A 17,426-nucleotide genomic window follows, 5' to 3' on the forward strand; every position below is an offset into this window, starting at 1 on the left:
GCATAGATAGGATAAAAAGGCAAAGTCTTTTCCCTGGGGTGGGGCAGTTCAGAACTGGAGGGCATAGGTTTAGGGTGTGAGGGGAAAGATAGAAGAACGACCTATGGGACAACTTTTTCATGCAGAGGATGATACGTTTATGGAATGAGCTGCCAGAAGAAGTGGTGGTGGCTAATACAGTTGCAACATTTAAAAAGACATTTGGATGAGTATATGAAAAGGAAGGGTTTGGAGGGATATGGACTATGTGCTGGCAGGTGAGACTAGATTGGGTTGGGATATCTGGTCAGCATGGACGAGTTGGACCGAAGGGTCTGTTTCCGTGCTGTACATCTCTATGACTATGACTCTATAACTACTGATTTTAACCAGTCTACAGCCTGTTCCAATGGCGTGACTCCACCAGAGTCCTCTACATGTTTAAAATGTAAAGGATAGCAGGGCAGATGTCTGAACATTTAAATGACATACATGTAGGTAAGTCCTTCAGAAACCCAACAGACTATCTTTTCTGAATAAAATTTGACAGTATTTGGAAGTTGTACTCCATGCCATACAAGTCTAAAGTTCAAGACTTTGCCTTTGTGTGGTTTCACACTGCACTGTCCAGTTATAATGGAAATTGTTTGCCATAAAGCTGAACGTAGCGGTAGCAAGAATCTTAATTTCCTTCTGTTAAAAAGGACACCATTAATCAATCACCAAGTAAAATTGAGAAAAATCAGACTCCAAACATATACTTCATGTGACTACTGTATTATTGTGGTGCACAAACATCGGTGATGAAAACATGCACTTAAGATTTTGAATATTTCCTCAGCAAAATGTAGCCTCATAGTTATTCCCTCAAATTATCTTTCATTAAAAGGAGTTCCAAATTAAATTATACCAGGGAAAACTTGTAAAAACTAAATATACATAATTGCTTGCAAATAGCAGAGTACTAGAGGCAACCGTTCAAAAGTTTAGATGACTAATTTTAAAAATCTGTTTATGGTTTATGCAAACCAGATATTGTCACTTTTTAGTCAACTGCTCTTCATTCTCTGTTCTTCACTTTGATCTTTTCATAATGTCTGTGCCCATTTTTTAAAAAAGTCATAAATATCAGCAGTAAACAACGGGAAATGTTTAACAAAACCAATCTGAAAAGTTTATTGACAGCAAACTACAGTTAGTGTAAGTTTTATGTTAAAATGGTACAACTGAAAGCAAATTGTTTTTACAGTGTGAATAATCTCCGAAGAATGCAATACAAATAAAACCTGAAGTACTGAACTATAGACAGCACTTGGAAAAAATTTACACCTATATACATATATAAACACCTACACAGTTGTCACGTATGCCTCTATAATGAGACAAGCCTCCAAAACTCATGGAATTTCTGATCATGGCAAGGCTGCCACATTTTTTTTTCCCCTTAATGCTTACGATTATTGGGTGTCCTCGACCTGCAGTAGAAAGGAGAAAAAGAAGCAAATTAATAACGTGCAAGACTCCACAATAAACGCTAGCTGAATAATGTGAAATGCTGTTTTTCAAACAAAGAGCTTAATCATACAGATGAAACAAAATGTTGAAGAGACCGATATGTTGGCGCCATTTTAACAAAACTTTACATAATGAAGAAAAATTGTATAAAATGTATACTACCTTGATCGTGACTTAGACTTGTGTTTGCGGCTTGCCTTCTTACCAGACCTTTGAGATTTTTCCACTGATCTTGAGCGACTGCGTTTCGATTTCTTTGCCTTCTTCTCTCTGCTGCTAACTGGAGAATGTGAGCTGCTCCTTGCACTAGATTCGGTGTCAGAATACTTTTTACCATCCTTTGTAGATCCTTTCTTGCTGGACTTGCTATCCTGCCTGGAATATTGTTGTGGCAGTTTACTGGAGCTACTGTGTGCATAAGTCCGCTCTGACTCCCTCTTCCGCTTCAACTTACTCTCATCTTGACTGCTGGACTTACAGCTGTCTTTATCCTCCTTTTGCTTATCCTTTCTCTGTTTGTCTTTCTTTTTGTCCTGATCCTTCTCTTTTTCCCTTTTCTTCTCCTCTCTCTTTTTAACCCGCTCTGAACTTCCATTCCTATTCTTTTTCCTATCCCTGTCTTTACTACTTCCCCTTTGTCTTATCCTCCCTCTGCTATGACTCCTACGCCTTTCAGGACTCCTACGTCTTTCCTTGCTCCTACTGCGACTTACACGCTTGACATCACTCTTGCTTCTACTTCTATGCCTATCTCCACTTCTTCTGTTTCGGGACCCACTACGATGCCTGTGTCTTTCCCAACTCCCATTTCTACTGTTTCTTCTGAGTCGATCACGGCTTCTGCTCCTTTCCCTTCTGTGCCTGCGAGTGTAACTTTGGCTTCTGCTTGTCCGTCTAGTTTTACGGGAGGGGGATCTGCTACGGCTCCACTTTTTCTTTCTCTTGGGAGAAAAGGAATAGGAAGAGCTACTACTGCTTTCTGTACTGCTGCTGGAAGTCGAACTCCTGGATCTACTACTGCTGCTAGTGGTGCCACTGGTGCTGCTACTCCCACTACTGCTGCTGGAGGAGCTTCTGTTTCTTGAAGGTTTTTCCTTCAAATTTTTCTCACTCAAACTTTTACTCATTTCTAAGTTGGGGTCAGTTTCGCTCTGAGTTCTTTTCTTTTCAGTGACAGTTTCACACTCTTTTTCTTTCCCATCCTGCTTTACTGTACTGCCACTATGTTCTTTATTCTGTTCTTTAATATCCACCTCCCTGAAAAATTTGCCTTCTTGTTGATGTTTTGCATCTGGAAAACAAAAATAAAACTGAACTGAAAATGACCGTAAACAGGTACTCTTAAGATATGTGAAATCAAAATATTTGATTAAGAATAAACATGGAAATCCTTTTATTCGCATATTAAATAAAGCATTTAAAAATGCCATGAATCATGTCAGATTATCAAAGTATGAGGCAAACCTTGAAAGGGAGGTTCTAGGGTATACATTTCAAATTGACTTTGGATTGTTGAATCGTGGGAACTGTAAGATTTGTATATGAGTTTGACTTTATCAGTTTGTTATTTTAATATATTAATGAAACATCAATTAATACGTGAAATAGGTCAAAAACCCACAACATAATAAAGACTTGCTACATTACTGCAAATTGACTGGAGCTAGACCTGTTGAGAGAATGCACAGAATTTTTGTTAAAAATGAGGTTTAAAGTGCTTCCTAAATATACAAGTTAATGAGGTGCTTAGTTGCTGCAATAAACAGAAAATTCTGAAAATACTCCAGATGATAGCTTTGTAAAGAACTGAAGAAAGGTTAATATCTTGAAATTATTCATATGAGGGGCTATTTGATCTCAAGTAATCATCCAATGCAATTTTGTGTGTTTATTTACTTAAAGGATTTATCGGACAATCTCAAATATGTAGTTGGTCAAGCCGAGGTGTGAATTTGTTAGGCAGTGACTCACTGACAGCTGCTGTAGCTTCGTGGTGGATTGATTTCTTCATGGCAGATAGGTGTACTTATTATTTTGTATCTCTGACACCAGGAACATTACTTTTTTATTTTAAAATGCGCATATTGTTTCATAATTAAGGTCAGCATTATCAGGTTTGAGTTTTGCTTCACTGAACAGCTCAAGACAGATATTTTTATTAAACAATAGTGGTTTTAATTCATTAAGACCTTAGTTGGCAGAGCTAGTGGCAAATATATTTTTAAACTGTTGATGAATACACAGATACTTGTGGGAAAGCAAGCTTTTGTTTAAGAAGCATACGGTCACTTGCAACCAGAAGATGACTTGTAATCGGGAAGGTACAAAAAAAAAACAATTCTTTACACTTGTAGAACAAACACAGTGCTCGAGATGATTTTGCATTTATCAGTACAATGACGAAACTCCAGCATAAAGGAGGTTGGATTTAATGACTAAATAGTATTGTAAATCAAGCTGGTAATGAGATTCATCCAGAGGAAAACAAAGCATATTAAAGGGAAGATGAGGCAACCATGACCGACGAGGAAAATTGGGGAAAGCATAAAAACAATAGAGAAAACAAATATTGTGGTGAAGGGTAGTGGGAATCCAGAGGATTGGCAAGCTTACAAAGACCAGAGAACAAGAAAGAAAGAAATAAGGAGGGAGAAGATTAAATATGAGAGTAAGCAAGCCGATAATATTAAAGATTATATATCTAAAGAAACTCTTACAAAGGGCAAAAGAGAGGCAAATGTGGACAATGGGCCACTGGAAAATTATGCTGGAGAAGTAGTAATGGGGAACAAAGAAATGGCTGAGGAACTGAATAAGTACTTAATGTCAGTCTTCACGGTGAAAGACATGAGGAATATCCAAAAAATCCAACCGAGTCAGCGGGGACAGGCATGAGTACGATGGCCATCACGAAGAAGAAGGTGCTAGAAAAACAGAGGTCTGACAGTGGATAAATCACCTGAACCAAATAGGCTACACCCTGGAGTTCTGAAGGAGATAGTGGAGGCTTTGGTAGTGATCTTTCAGGTATCACTGGAGTCAGGGAGGGTCCCAGAGAATTGGAAAATTGCTAATGTAACCCCCTGTCTAAGACTGGATCAAGGCAAAAGGTAAAAATTTGGTAAAATAGGGCAAAATCAGCATTCTTTCATCAGGGGGAGGTCATGCCTGTCAAATCTGTTAGAACTGTTTGTAGTGGTAATGAGCAGGTTACACTAAGGAGAGCCAATAGATGTTATCTACCTGGACTTCCAGAAGGCCTTTGATAAGGTGTTGCATAGGAGGCGGCTGAGTAAGATAAGGGCCCATGGCGTTAGAGGCCAGGTATTAGCATGGATACTAAATTGGCCGCCTGGCAGAAGGCAGAGAAGGGATAAACAGGTCCTTCTCAGGATGGAAGCTGGTGACTAGTGGTGTCCCACAAGGATTGGTGTGGGGACCACAACGTTTCATTTATACATCTGGATGAAGTAACTGAGGGCATTCTGGCTAAGTTTGCACTTGATACAAAGCTAGGTGGAGGGGCACGTAGCATTGAGGAAGCTGCAGAAAGATTTAGACAGGTTAGTAGAGTGGGCAAAGAAGTGGCAGGTGAAATATATGGCCAAATGTGAGGTCATGCACCTTGGAAGGAAGAACAGAGACATGGACTATTTTCTAAATGGAGAGAAATTTCAGAAATCTGAAGTACAGAGGGACTTGGGAGACCTAGTCCAGGTTTCTCAAGGTAAACATGCAGATTAGTCAGTAGTTAGGAAGGCAAATACAATGTTGTCATTCATCTCGAGAAGACTAGAATATGAAAGCAGGAATGTATTTCTGAGGCTTTAAAAGGCTCTGGTCATACCACATTTAGAGTATTGTGAGCAATTTTGGGTTCCATACCTCAAAAGTAGTACTGCCCTGGAGCGGATCCAGAGGAGGTTCACGAGAATAATCCCAGGAATGAAAGGCATAACATATGAGGAATGTTTGAGGACTCTGGGACTATACTCAATGGAATTTAGAAGAATGAGGGGGAATCTCATGAAACTTACAAAATACTGAAAGGCCTAAATAGAGTGGATGCTGGGAAGATGTTTCCATTGGCAGGAGAGATGAGGAGCCGAGGGCATACCTTAGAGTAAAGGGAAGACCTTTTAGAAAGTAAGGAGAAGCTTCTTTCACTGGAGTGGTGAATCTGTGGAATTCATTGCGACAGAAGGCAGTGGAGGCCAGGTCATTGAATATCTCTGAAACAGAGGTTGGTAAGTTCTTGATTGCCAAGGAGATCAAAGGTTACGGGGAGAAAGCAGGAAAATAGGTTTTACAATCCTATCAGCCATGACTGAATGGAGGAGCAGACTTGATGGGCCAGATGACCTAATTTCTGTTCCAATGTCTTACGGTCTTATTATTCAATCTGACATCAATGACTTGAGATTTAATCAGCCCTAATTCAGAGTTCATAATATTCATAATAACAGGAACATGCCCTTTCTGGGAGAGGTTCTAAAACTATTGTGTTGAGATACTAGGCTTGCAAGGAATTCAGAGATTAGTAATCTACAAATTAATCTAATAATTTAAATAGCCAATAAAGGTAGAGGATAAAATATAAAGGGTATTGCTTCAGAGATTCCACTAAATCTGCTACTCAGACATATGGTAAATATATTCTAGAAGCTCTCCAATGGCTCGAGTAGAAGATCCATTAAAGTCTTTGGAGAGATAAGATGACAATTTTGGTTCTATGAATGGTTCAGTGAAGCACAAAGAACAGGAAAAGTCTGGAGTTGAATTCCTGAGCTAGCTGGAACTCAACCAAGCGAGCAGTGATAGACTGCCTTCAATGTCCAAAGTTAAAGGGTGGAGAACGACACAAGCAAGGTTGTGGTCAACGTTATCAAATGTGGACCAATACTGATAAACATCCTCAAAAGAAAATTAAAAGCTAGGGAATGGATAAGGGTAAATATTAGAAGACTCCACTGAAAATTGGTCTAGAAAATATAACCTATTCAACAACAATTATACCTTCCATTTGTTTCTCCTGTTGCTGTTGTAGAAGCTGTAATTCCCTTTCTTTACGTCGAAAGGCATCCTGCTTTTGTCTGATTCTACGATGTAGTTCTTCATCATCTGTGTCAGAGGATTCAGAGGCTCTCTCACTCCTTTCATCTTCACTGTCAGAGCCATACCCGCCCAGTCCACCTGCACATAAAAACCCCAGTTTCTTTCACAGTGGAAAGAACTTGCTTTCTAGCAGATTTTCAAAATAGTTCATTATGCATTTAATTTACTTTCAGAACAAATTCTTTGAAGTACTGAAACTATTTCCATTTTTGAAATATTCAATACCAATTTTATCAATATGATTCAAAATGATAAATTTTCAGTATTAAGCTACTGACAGCTGTTTAAACCTGAGCTAGCAAAGCTTAAATTGAAAACAAGTTCACACAAGATTTCTCACATCAACTCAAATGACTGATGGCAAAGTAAGCTGCATGACATTGGTGAGAATGCTACTAATTCGAAGGATGAGAAAATCTTTTAATGACTTAATTGATAACAATTAAAACATGCCAATGTGGAACACTGCCTATAGTTTGATTGGGAAGTTCACCAACATCTGCTAGTGTGTCTCACAGATCAAGATGATTATAACTTGAATCCTCAGGGGGCCTCCTGTGGTACAGTGGTAGTGTCCTTATCCCTGGAATAGGAGGCCCTGGCTCAAGTCCCAACTGCTTCAGAGGTGCATAATAACATCTCTGAACAGGCTGATTAAAAGACTAGGTTAAATAAAGAAATTATAAGTTGAAACCTTAGTCTACATACAGTGTGCTAACCTCAGCTGCATCAGTGGTGCCTGGGAAATAAAAATTGTGTGGTAGGAAGTGGGAAGGAATAAAAACACTCCTTAGATTTTGATTCTTCACTATTACCCGAAACTCTTCCGAAAGAATGCACATGGTCTTGGATTCAGTCTAATGGATCTATCTTAGATTGCTAAGAGGGGCATAATGCTTCGGCTTTTCATCTTGCACTCATCAGGACAAATGTAAAAATGACAAATTTCAGATGAGTGCAACAAGTTATACAAGAGAAATTGGTAGAGACTGATTGGCAATCAAGTCAACTTTGATTACTTTCTCCAAAGCAATGGGCATCACAGGGCTTCCCAAACAATTAAAAAAAAACTGAAAGGCTCAAGCATGTAAAAAGCACTTATGCTAATAACCATCTTAACTATTGATTTAGATAATCCATCAAGCATGTAATGTGGCTCATTTACACATGATAGAAGAAATGTAGGCTCATACGCAGAGGCCAATTCTCTACAAACAAAAATAATATGTTCAGGTTTCTGCCTTTCCTAATCACCCAGAAGTTTGGGGAGTTTATAAATCCTCAATTCCATGGCAGTGCCTTGGCAATCAGAGTGGACATCCAATCCACTGACACTGAAATATAAATTGTTTTGATCATCTAATATTTGGCATTCTTGTTTTCATCTTGAGGAGTGTAAGGTGAAAAGCTTCATAACATGCCTGTCCTTTCAGCAATTTTCAAATTACAAAGTGATTTTTAAAAATCTATTTTATTAACTCAGGCAATGTACAAAAGGGAGTTCCATTCCTTGCTGGAATTGTAAAGAAGTGCTAACCAATGGCCTGAAGGTGGGCAACTGAAAAAAAATTTGCATCACCAGCAAAGCAAAATTCTTATTTTTAAAAATCACATTTTACATCAACTTGTTTAAACTCATTGCAATGCTTTTTCCTCATTGCTGAGTTGAACCTCTGTGGATTCTTTAAGCTCAACATATGTGGTAATATTTTTGCAAGAAATAATTTCAGCAAGAAATGGCTTGTGAACTAAGTTATCTTTACATATAAAGTATGTAGATAAGGCTTTGGACTTCAATGTTGAGGAATAAGATCAAAAACTACTGTTATTCTAGTATTTATTAACTTTCTGAAATGAAACCTGATTTTTTATTGGAACTAATTTCTCTCATTTGAAGAGTTGACCACTAAGCTGCTAATTTTTGAGGGGTAAAATCAATATAATTCAATCATGCAATAAGACAAAAATTATTACATTTTGGAATACTGCACAATTACTGAATCTGTCTTGTCAACTATACTGAGGAGGATTACAAAATGCGGAAAAGAATCACAATGACCGTAGATTTTTTAAAAATTATATTTGTAGGTGGTGACAAATGGTTTACAAACAAAATGAAACATCAGAAAAATAACCAATATAAAGTAAACTGTGTATGCTGCTATTCATTATTTCCAGTTATGGAGCAGGCAACGCTTATTGCAGAAATAGATCCCACTAACTTTTTGGGGCCTAAAACAGTTTGGTTATTTAAAACAGGTTCTCAGTTTTAACAAATAATTAAAATAATATGCACAAACCAGAAACGGAGTACTCTCAAGAACTTTATTCTATGAAAGTAGTGAAAAGTGGTATTGATACCACTACATTTATGATTCAAGTGGCACTACTACTGAAAAAGAATAAATAAAATTTACCAATTAGTTTCTAACTAAGGTGAAGTTTATTAGCTCCTAACTACAATCAGTTTATTTCTTTAAATCTGATTTAGCAATGACAAGACCAAACTATTGGGTTCTCACAATGTAATTTTCTTCCACCAGTTTCCAGCTGGAAACAGAAGATTTCGACTCAATTGGGCAATATTATATCACTGTAACAAACACTGAGGATTGAAGAGAGGACAGGTTGCACTGTGCAGAGAGATAAAAGTTCAGGCTAGAATAGATGAAGCTCTGCAATATCAGCAAGATGGCTTGGCCACTAGTACTATACAAGGAATGCTTTCCATAAGTTTATGCAGTAATCTATAAGTGGATGAGAAAACAAAGTATGAGCTGAAAGTACATAATTATCACCTGTTGATGGTTGAAAAGTACATGGTGACAATTAAAAAGTACAAAGGTACAGCACATGTACAAGCTTAAATTCTGGACAAATCCCCTTTCTCCCATTACCCATTTTTTTCTTAAAGGATGCTACTTACCAAGTCCAGTTAGAGAAGCCAGTGCACTGGACTGTGCCAGCTGCTTTGCAGGAGCTTTGTATCACATCAACAACAGGAACAACATGTTAACACTTTTTCAAAGTCATGAGTTGCTATGGCATTGCAAAACTGTACTACTACAGCTGCTTTGCAAGGGAGAGAAGAAACATTATAAACAAAAAGATCCATTCAAGAGCACAGTGCTTCACATAACAGGCATATTTGTTTACAACTTTTATATCACCTAAAGCAAAACAGTTAGCATGTATAATAATGAACTATAAAAAAGGAACAAAGGTCTTTTTCTAAAATATAGGAGAGAGATGTGGTCAGATTTTAAAAAAAAAGAAATCTTAATTTCCCTATATTTATAGAAACAAAATTCGAAGATGGTGAAATGCTGATACATATATTTTTTAAAAATCGGTGATATATCTCAGTATGCATTCAACAAGAAATATGAATATGAGTTTGGCAGCAAATGCAAACTCTAAAGGTAAGCTAACTATATCATTGATTTTACAATTTGTGTTAAACCAAAATTTTCCCAATTTCTTAAATTTAACTTAAATTAACTTTAATGTACATAAAGTACACCATTCCTTGGATTATAAATACAGAGTTCAGAGTCTGCTGCAGATAGAAGGCTACAGATTGAATTCTTGTTTTAGATCACAATAAATGTATTACACTATTGAAGACGATTGCTAGCACATACCGACGTTAATGACAGTGACTGAAACCAACTAATTACTAATGGATATCAAAGCTGAATTCCCTAATGTGTGAATTTCAGTAGGATATGGAACTCTCAACTGCTGTTAAGATAATGAGAACAATGGTATAATTAAAGAAATTGCATTAATTCCTGAGCTAGCTGCCCAGCTACCTGCATTAATGTATTAGAATAAAACTCCTGCTGTCTTTATTGGTCATTCGCTAAAGGATTCTTTTTTTAAAACATACCCATGTTTATTTTTATAATGGCTAAACCTATTAACTGTCATAAATATCAAAGATGTAATTTTTTTCTCGTGTCTATATTTGCAAGAATATAAACCACCTTGTGAAATTCTGATGGAGGTCAGTAATGTTTTGATAAGGTATAGTGGATTTTTAGCAATTTCAAATATTATGGGGAGAAAATAATAAAACAAAACTTCTAAAACTGAAATATGCCTCATTTAGTTTTGCATACAGTAAAATCACATTCAACCAAATCCCTCACAAATTTCCAATTGAACAAAAGGGAAACAGAAGGTCATCAACAAGTGCTGGTTCAACTAATGCAGGTTCTGAAAGTTGGATTGTCTTTTATGCCAATTAAGAGCAGATCATTGGTTAATTTCAGGTAACTATACACCCAGATTTAAACAAAACATTATAGCAAATTGACATGTGTGTAACTGTCAAACTGCAATACTTGATTTTCTTGTCAACAAAGCACTTTCAATTTGAGACAACCAGGCTGAGAATAGAATAGTACAACCAGATGTAAGGTTCTCTACTTTGCCGTAATCTTATAGCAGCACACATTACTCCTGCACTGTTAACATTTTCACATTTCTCAGAGCAACCAACTCAGGGGGTCTGTGCTAAATTACCAATTAGCACTAAATTAGTAACATTTGGCTTTGTGGCCACATATGAACCAGGAACTCAAATGAAACCAATCACGTTTTACACAAGACTGTTAGTCAGAAAACCGATAACAGTTTTCACCAAACTAGTCTAAGCTACTATTTGAACCCACCACCCACCAGTTCCCATATGCAGTTCTTTGTTACAGAATTAATCATTTATCAGCCATATAGATCACCTCAAAAGATAACTGAAGAGCTACCATTAAACTGTTGCAAAAGTATTCTCCTAATGTTACTTGATGAATTTCACGTCATTTCAGTTATTAAGCTAGATGAATTATGTACCTTTGTCAACAACAAAATTATTTAAGACTAGCCATTAGTTCTAGGAGAGCTAGATAAATACACAATAATGAAAGGATATATGAAGAAATAATGTGTGAGGAGGGTTGTGTGAAGTTGTCATAGAACTGCTGGGATGAAAGCCTCATTTCTCTGTGGGTAGACAATTATCTCTTAAGATTGCACATTTTAGTAAAGAAACAAGAAGCCATGCACGTGGCTGCAAACTCTTTCTCCAGACTTCAGGAATTAAGCCGATTTACTGACTGATCCACTGGTTTACATCTCGACTGAACATCACACCTGACACATTCTGTAGTTCTCTTATTTTCATCCAGGAGAAGCTGTAATTATGTTGTTCTCTGTAAGTAATAGCTTGTCACTGTTACTACATAGTAAACTTGTTTCTGTACCCCAAAAAAATTTGATTTAATGAGGTTTTACTGTACTGTCTGCTCAAAATTATCTTTTTTCCAAGAGATGTGCAATTCTTTACCACAGAAGGCTGCGACGGCCAAGTCTCTGAATATATTCAGGAAAGAGATAAAAAAGAACTAAAAATTTATCTAAGGTATCAAGGGGCATGGGGAGAAAATGGGGGAGCAGGCTCGAAAGGCCTACTCCTGCTCCTAGTTTCTATGTGGAATCATTTCCCGTAATATGTACAAATACAGGGAAACTTTAAATGTAACAGTAGCTTACTTATCCATTTCCTCTTAGGAATAAATGCAATTTTCTTTATGGCATTTTAATTTACTGTTAAGTAATTAATTATCAGTAATTCCAAAGTATATTCCAAGTCTGAAGGATTTAAAAGGTTAGGGCACATTTATGCTTCTTCAATTTTAATTACATTCTATCAATTATTACAACGATTTTGTACCTTTAGTAGCTTTACGATGAACATCTCTGGCAACATAATAGATTTCTTCATTTGTTACTTCTAAAAGAACTTCTGTAAGCAAAGTCTTCATCATTATCATCTGTGATCAAGAATAAAACAGCAAGAATTTTAATATCTGCTTTAATTGGAAAAGGAGATTTTAATTGGAATTAAGTGCATAAATTAGATGTCAACATCCATTTTTACAGACCTGATAAGTCATTGCAATATAGTTTTTTTTAAACAAGCCTGAAATTGGTTTCTAGTCAACTGTTCTTCAGACCATATAAAGAGTCGTAAAAATTTGTATACTTAATGCTTTGTTCTTTAGACTTTCTTGCTTTGATTTGGTAAACAATTTAATTTTGCAAAACCTACAAAATCCTTCAAGCTCATACAATGTTTCTTGCCATTATTCTATTGTCTTGGGATAATTTTTTTTTGTTAATTAAATGAGTATTCAATGCAGAGAAATTGAACATCCTAGCATCCATATTTAGCTTTAGATATTTTCATTTTAAATATAACAAAACCATTAAAATTTTCTCCAATCTACCCAACAATTTCCATCAACTCTCTCTGCAGGTATGCTTTCCTTACTGCAGAGGATATCCTCATTCTTTGAGGTTTATACACAAATTAGAAAGGGTTGCAATCATAATTATACTGAAGTTTTATTTATGCAAGATCTATTAAGTTCAAGTCAGGACTGTGATGGAATAATTTCCATGTGACTGGATGAGTGGAGCTTCAAGAACACTCGAGGCGTTCAATGCCAGTAAAGACAAAGCAAACTCTTTAATTGCCACCCCATTCATGTTAAACATTTACTCCATCCAGAACTCCAGAGTGGTAGCAATGTGCATCTTCTCAGAAACGTGTATCGTCTTTACTGTAGCAACTCACCAAGGCTCCTCTGACAGCCCTGACACCCAGAAGGAAAACGGAACAGATGCATCACCATTTGCAAGCTCCCCTCCAAGCCACACAACATAATGACTTGCAACTATAATCGCTTTCCTCTTGTTCAAAATTATGGAAATCTTTTCCTAGTAGTACTGTGGAAATACCAACAGCACATACTCATCACCATCCTCTCAAAGCAATTAGGGATGAGAAATAAATGCTCACCTAGCCAGTGATGCTCCATCTTATGAATGAATTAAAAACAAAACAGTTCTATTCTTAATCAATATGTTGACTGAAATAATAAATCATGCATAAATTGACTTAGTTGTGTCCGCAGAAGTAGAGCAATCAGATGACATAAAAGCAAACATGTTGGGAGACAGTGACCAAACATAAAGAGATACTAACAAAAAAGGAAGAGGAGGGAAGAGCAGGATATGTCACTAAGAAGCAAAGCAAATTGGTGGGACATCATAATTAGTATACTGAGAAGTATATATGTAAGAGGTTGTAAAGGTACAAGTATGTTTACTTTGGGAAAATAAATTCAGAGTTCCTTGTGCAAAATATTTGTTAGATCAGTTGAGATTTAGGTATATAACTTTGGGCGTTCCACTCAAGAAACTGACTGAATTCATAGATAGTACAGTTTGGGTTCACAATAAGGTTGCCAAAGATGCAAGATACAGAGATTATTTTACTCCAGCAGCAATTTAATATTTTTTGACTTCATAAACGCATTGGAACAAAAGGCTTCATTTTGTACTGTATTATTAATGTGCAACGGTGCACAGGAAGTAATATATACATTTAGATTAAATAGTGGAACAATGAATATGAAATCCTGAACCTATATAATTAAAGACTACCAGAAAAAAAAGCATAGAAATGCTTAAAGAATCAGCCAAGGTATTGCAAATTATGCCCAAGAAGCACTGCATTGGAAGAAAGATATAAAATTAACAGAAAAGATACAGCATAACTTCATTAGCCACACCAATGATGAGAAATAACAGTTAAGGAAAAAAGATTTGAGGTATCAAGACTGGTTGCTCACACTACTACCTATATTGTAGAGTGACCAAGAAGATATCAAAGGTAAATATATAATGTCACCAACTGCGAGCATTTTATCAGACACAAGTAAAATCAAAAGAAATGTAAAAGAAATGAAAAAGCACAACAATGATATAGGAATTCAAATGGTTGTAATCGGTGCAGGTACATGTGTGAAATATCAGCAGCATTTAAAGAATTTACTATTCATGTTTTTACAGTTACTGCATGGGAATACGCCAATTCATTAAATATGTAGAAACTATTGCCTCAGTCCATAAAATAAAATTTAAAACATTTGTGTAAGCATTAAATTCAAATTTTAGTGTTCTCTGTACTTGGTGTTCCTTAAAGCTTATGCAAAATTTTGTACACACATAATTCATTTATTTCCAATTAATTATGTTTCTGATTGTAAGCTTTTGCTCAAAACAAAAGTGCAATAGTGTGAACAAATTATCATACCATCTGAAATTCTTTTTCTTCTTCAGTCATTTCTGGTTCGCTTTGTTCTTCCTGAGCAACTGGCGAGGGACTCCTACTTGGTTTGTCGCTAATTTTGGTTTCAGTGGTTTCAAACTCATCTTCTTCATCACTGTCCTGAAGCAACAAAATCAGAATATCTACCTTCAAATTTCAAAACCAATTTTAACAAAACTTCAACGTACAATTACTTATTGTTTTTTTCTTTAAAAAGTCATGATCCCAAAGTTTGGGAGAAGATTTGTAGCTCGGGTGCTCGTTGTTGTGGTTCTGTTCGCCGAGCTGGAAATTTTTGTTGAATCGAATCCTTCCACCATGTGTCAGATACAGACTGCCAGTCAGCAATCCACAAGCCAGAGAGACAGCCAGACAGAACGGATTCAGGATGATCCAGGTAATGATTACAGACGCGCACAACAGACTTCACAAATACAGACAAGAAATTGCGCGCCAAAAGTCGTTAATTTCAAAAACCACCAATCAGGAATGGACCCGGACCATAGAACGGGCTGTCACCATAGGACAGAACAGGACCATACACCGCAAAAAAAACGGCACTAAAAGAAAAAATGGCCAAACTAACACACAACAAAGAGGACACCACAACACACACCTGGGTTAAAAACCTCTCCCACAGACAGCTCACAGACACGGAAAGAACAATATTGGCCAAGGGACTCAACTACAACCACAGGGACGCCAAGACAGCAGACTTCCTAGCACTAGAATGCACACTCAGGAACCATGGACTGACAGAAGAGACACAACAAACAGTGAGGCAAAGTATCATACCCCTGACAACAAGGAAAAGACAAACACATAACCTCAACACCAAGGAGAGGGAAGCACTAAATTCACCAAGAAACGATAAGAACATAATCATACCACCAGCAGACAAAGGCAGAATGACGGTCATCGTGGACAAAGCAGAGTACATCCAAAAAGCACAACAACTACTTGCAGATACCAACACCTACCAAAAGCGGGAGTTTGACCCCACCCCACAGCTCACCAATAGGATAAATAACACACAGAGAAATCTACAAAAAAAACGGACAGATAACCAGGTCGGACCTAAAAAGAATGAAACCTGAAAGCAACAACACCCCCAGATTCTATGGACTACCTAAAGTGCACAAACCAGACATCCCACTCAGACCCATAGTCTCACTACCAGGAACACCATCACACAAACTAGCTAAAGAACTACAGCAGAAACTGAAACACCTGATCAGCGGATCCAGACAACTCTATACAATCAACACAGGAATTCTTGGACATCATCAGAAATATACACATAGACAAAGAAGAAACCATGATATCATTCGACGTGACGGCACTGTTCACTTCGATTGACAAAACCCTAGCCAAAGAAACAATAGCCAACCTACTGGACATACAGAACAGAAAACAGGACGGTGAACCTATCAACAAAGACGGCATACTTAAACTACTGGACTTGTACCTCACAACACACTTCACATTCAACAACCAGATATACGAACAAATCAACGGAACACCCATGGGCTCACCGATCTCTCGACTCATAGCTGAAGCAGTAATGCAAAGGTTGGAACAAACAGTCTTACCACAAATTCAACCCAAACTCTGGGTCAGATATGTTGATGACACCTTTGTAATCATTAAAAATACAGAAATAGAGAAAACACACCGGATCATCAACGCCACACTCACAGGAATCCGATTCACGAGAGAAAAAGAAAAGGATAACCAACTCCCATTCCTAGTCGTGATGGTACAGAGAACACCGAACGGAGAATTCACCACAAAGGTATACAGGAAAGCCACACACACAGATCAAGTCCTGAACTATGAAAGCAACCACCCCAACACACACAAACGAAGTTGCATCAAGACACTATTCAAAAGGGCCACAACACACTGCAGCACACCATAACTGCAAAAAGAGGAAGAGGAACACCTATACAAGGTATTCGCCAAAAACGGATACCCGCGCAATTTCATCAACAGATGCCTAAGAGAAAGACAACGGAACGAGGACATGCCGCAACCCAAAGGACTAGCCACACTACCATAAATCAGGAGCATTTCAGAAATGACAGCCAGACTACTGCGACCACTAGGATTTATAACAGCACACAAACCAACAGCCACCCTCAGACAACAACTCACCAGAACGAAGGACCCGATACCCAGCATGAGCAAAACTAATGTAGTGTACAAAATCCCATGCAAGGACTGCACAAAACACTATATAGGACAAACAGGAAACAGCTAATGATCCGCATCCATGAACATCAACTAGCCACGAAACGACACGACCAGCTATCCTTAGTAGCCACACACGCAGACGACAAGCAACATGAATTCGACTGGGACAACACTACCATTATAGGGCAAGCCAAACTAAGAACAGCCAAGGAATTCCTAGAAGCATGGCACTCATCCACAAACTCCATCAACAAACACATCGACCTGGACCCAATATACCGGCCAGCTGACAGCTGAAACTGACAACCGGAAGCGGCAGGGACAGGCCACTATAAATGCCGGAGGAAACACCACAGAAGCGCTTCACAGGAGGCTCCCAAGCACTGAGGATGTCACCTAGACAGGGGACAAAACATTTGCAACAAAGATTTCCAGCTCGGCG

General features: G+C 37.5%; 1 protein-coding gene across 4 annotated transcripts in view; it reads right to left on the reverse strand.

Moving 5' to 3' along the window:
- Positions 1-1,126: 1,126 nt before the first annotated feature.
- The window catches only part of pnisr (PNN-interacting serine/arginine-rich protein), a 40,368-nt gene continuing 24,068 nt past the window's right edge, over positions 1,127-17,426 (reverse strand). For 2 of the 4 annotated variants that reach the window (XM_087981591.1, XM_087981595.1), the window contains exons 7-12: positions 14,774-14,908; positions 12,344-12,443; positions 9,536-9,589; positions 6,511-6,687; positions 1,657-2,785; positions 1,127-1,454 (exon numbers count right to left, since the gene is read on the reverse strand). In XM_087981591.1, coding sequence (XP_087837717.1) covers positions 1,424-1,454; positions 1,657-2,785; positions 6,511-6,687; positions 9,536-9,589; positions 12,344-12,443; positions 14,774-14,908 — 1,626 coding nt within the window. In that variant the 3' untranslated portion in view covers positions 1,127-1,423. Of the gene's footprint in view, positions 2,786-6,510; positions 6,688-9,535; positions 9,590-12,343; positions 12,444-14,773; positions 14,909-17,426 lie in introns of all 4 variants that reach the window. The other 2 variants (XM_087981600.1, XM_087981604.1) reach the window with 2 other exon arrangements.

Source organism: Chiloscyllium plagiosum, unplaced genomic scaffold (assembly GCF_037043375.1).
Source record: "Chiloscyllium plagiosum isolate Xiang-an unplaced genomic scaffold, Cpla_swu_hap1 HiC_scaffold_3, whole genome shotgun sequence".
Classification (NCBI taxonomy): Eukaryota; Metazoa; Chordata; class Chondrichthyes; order Orectolobiformes; family Hemiscylliidae; genus Chiloscyllium; species Chiloscyllium plagiosum.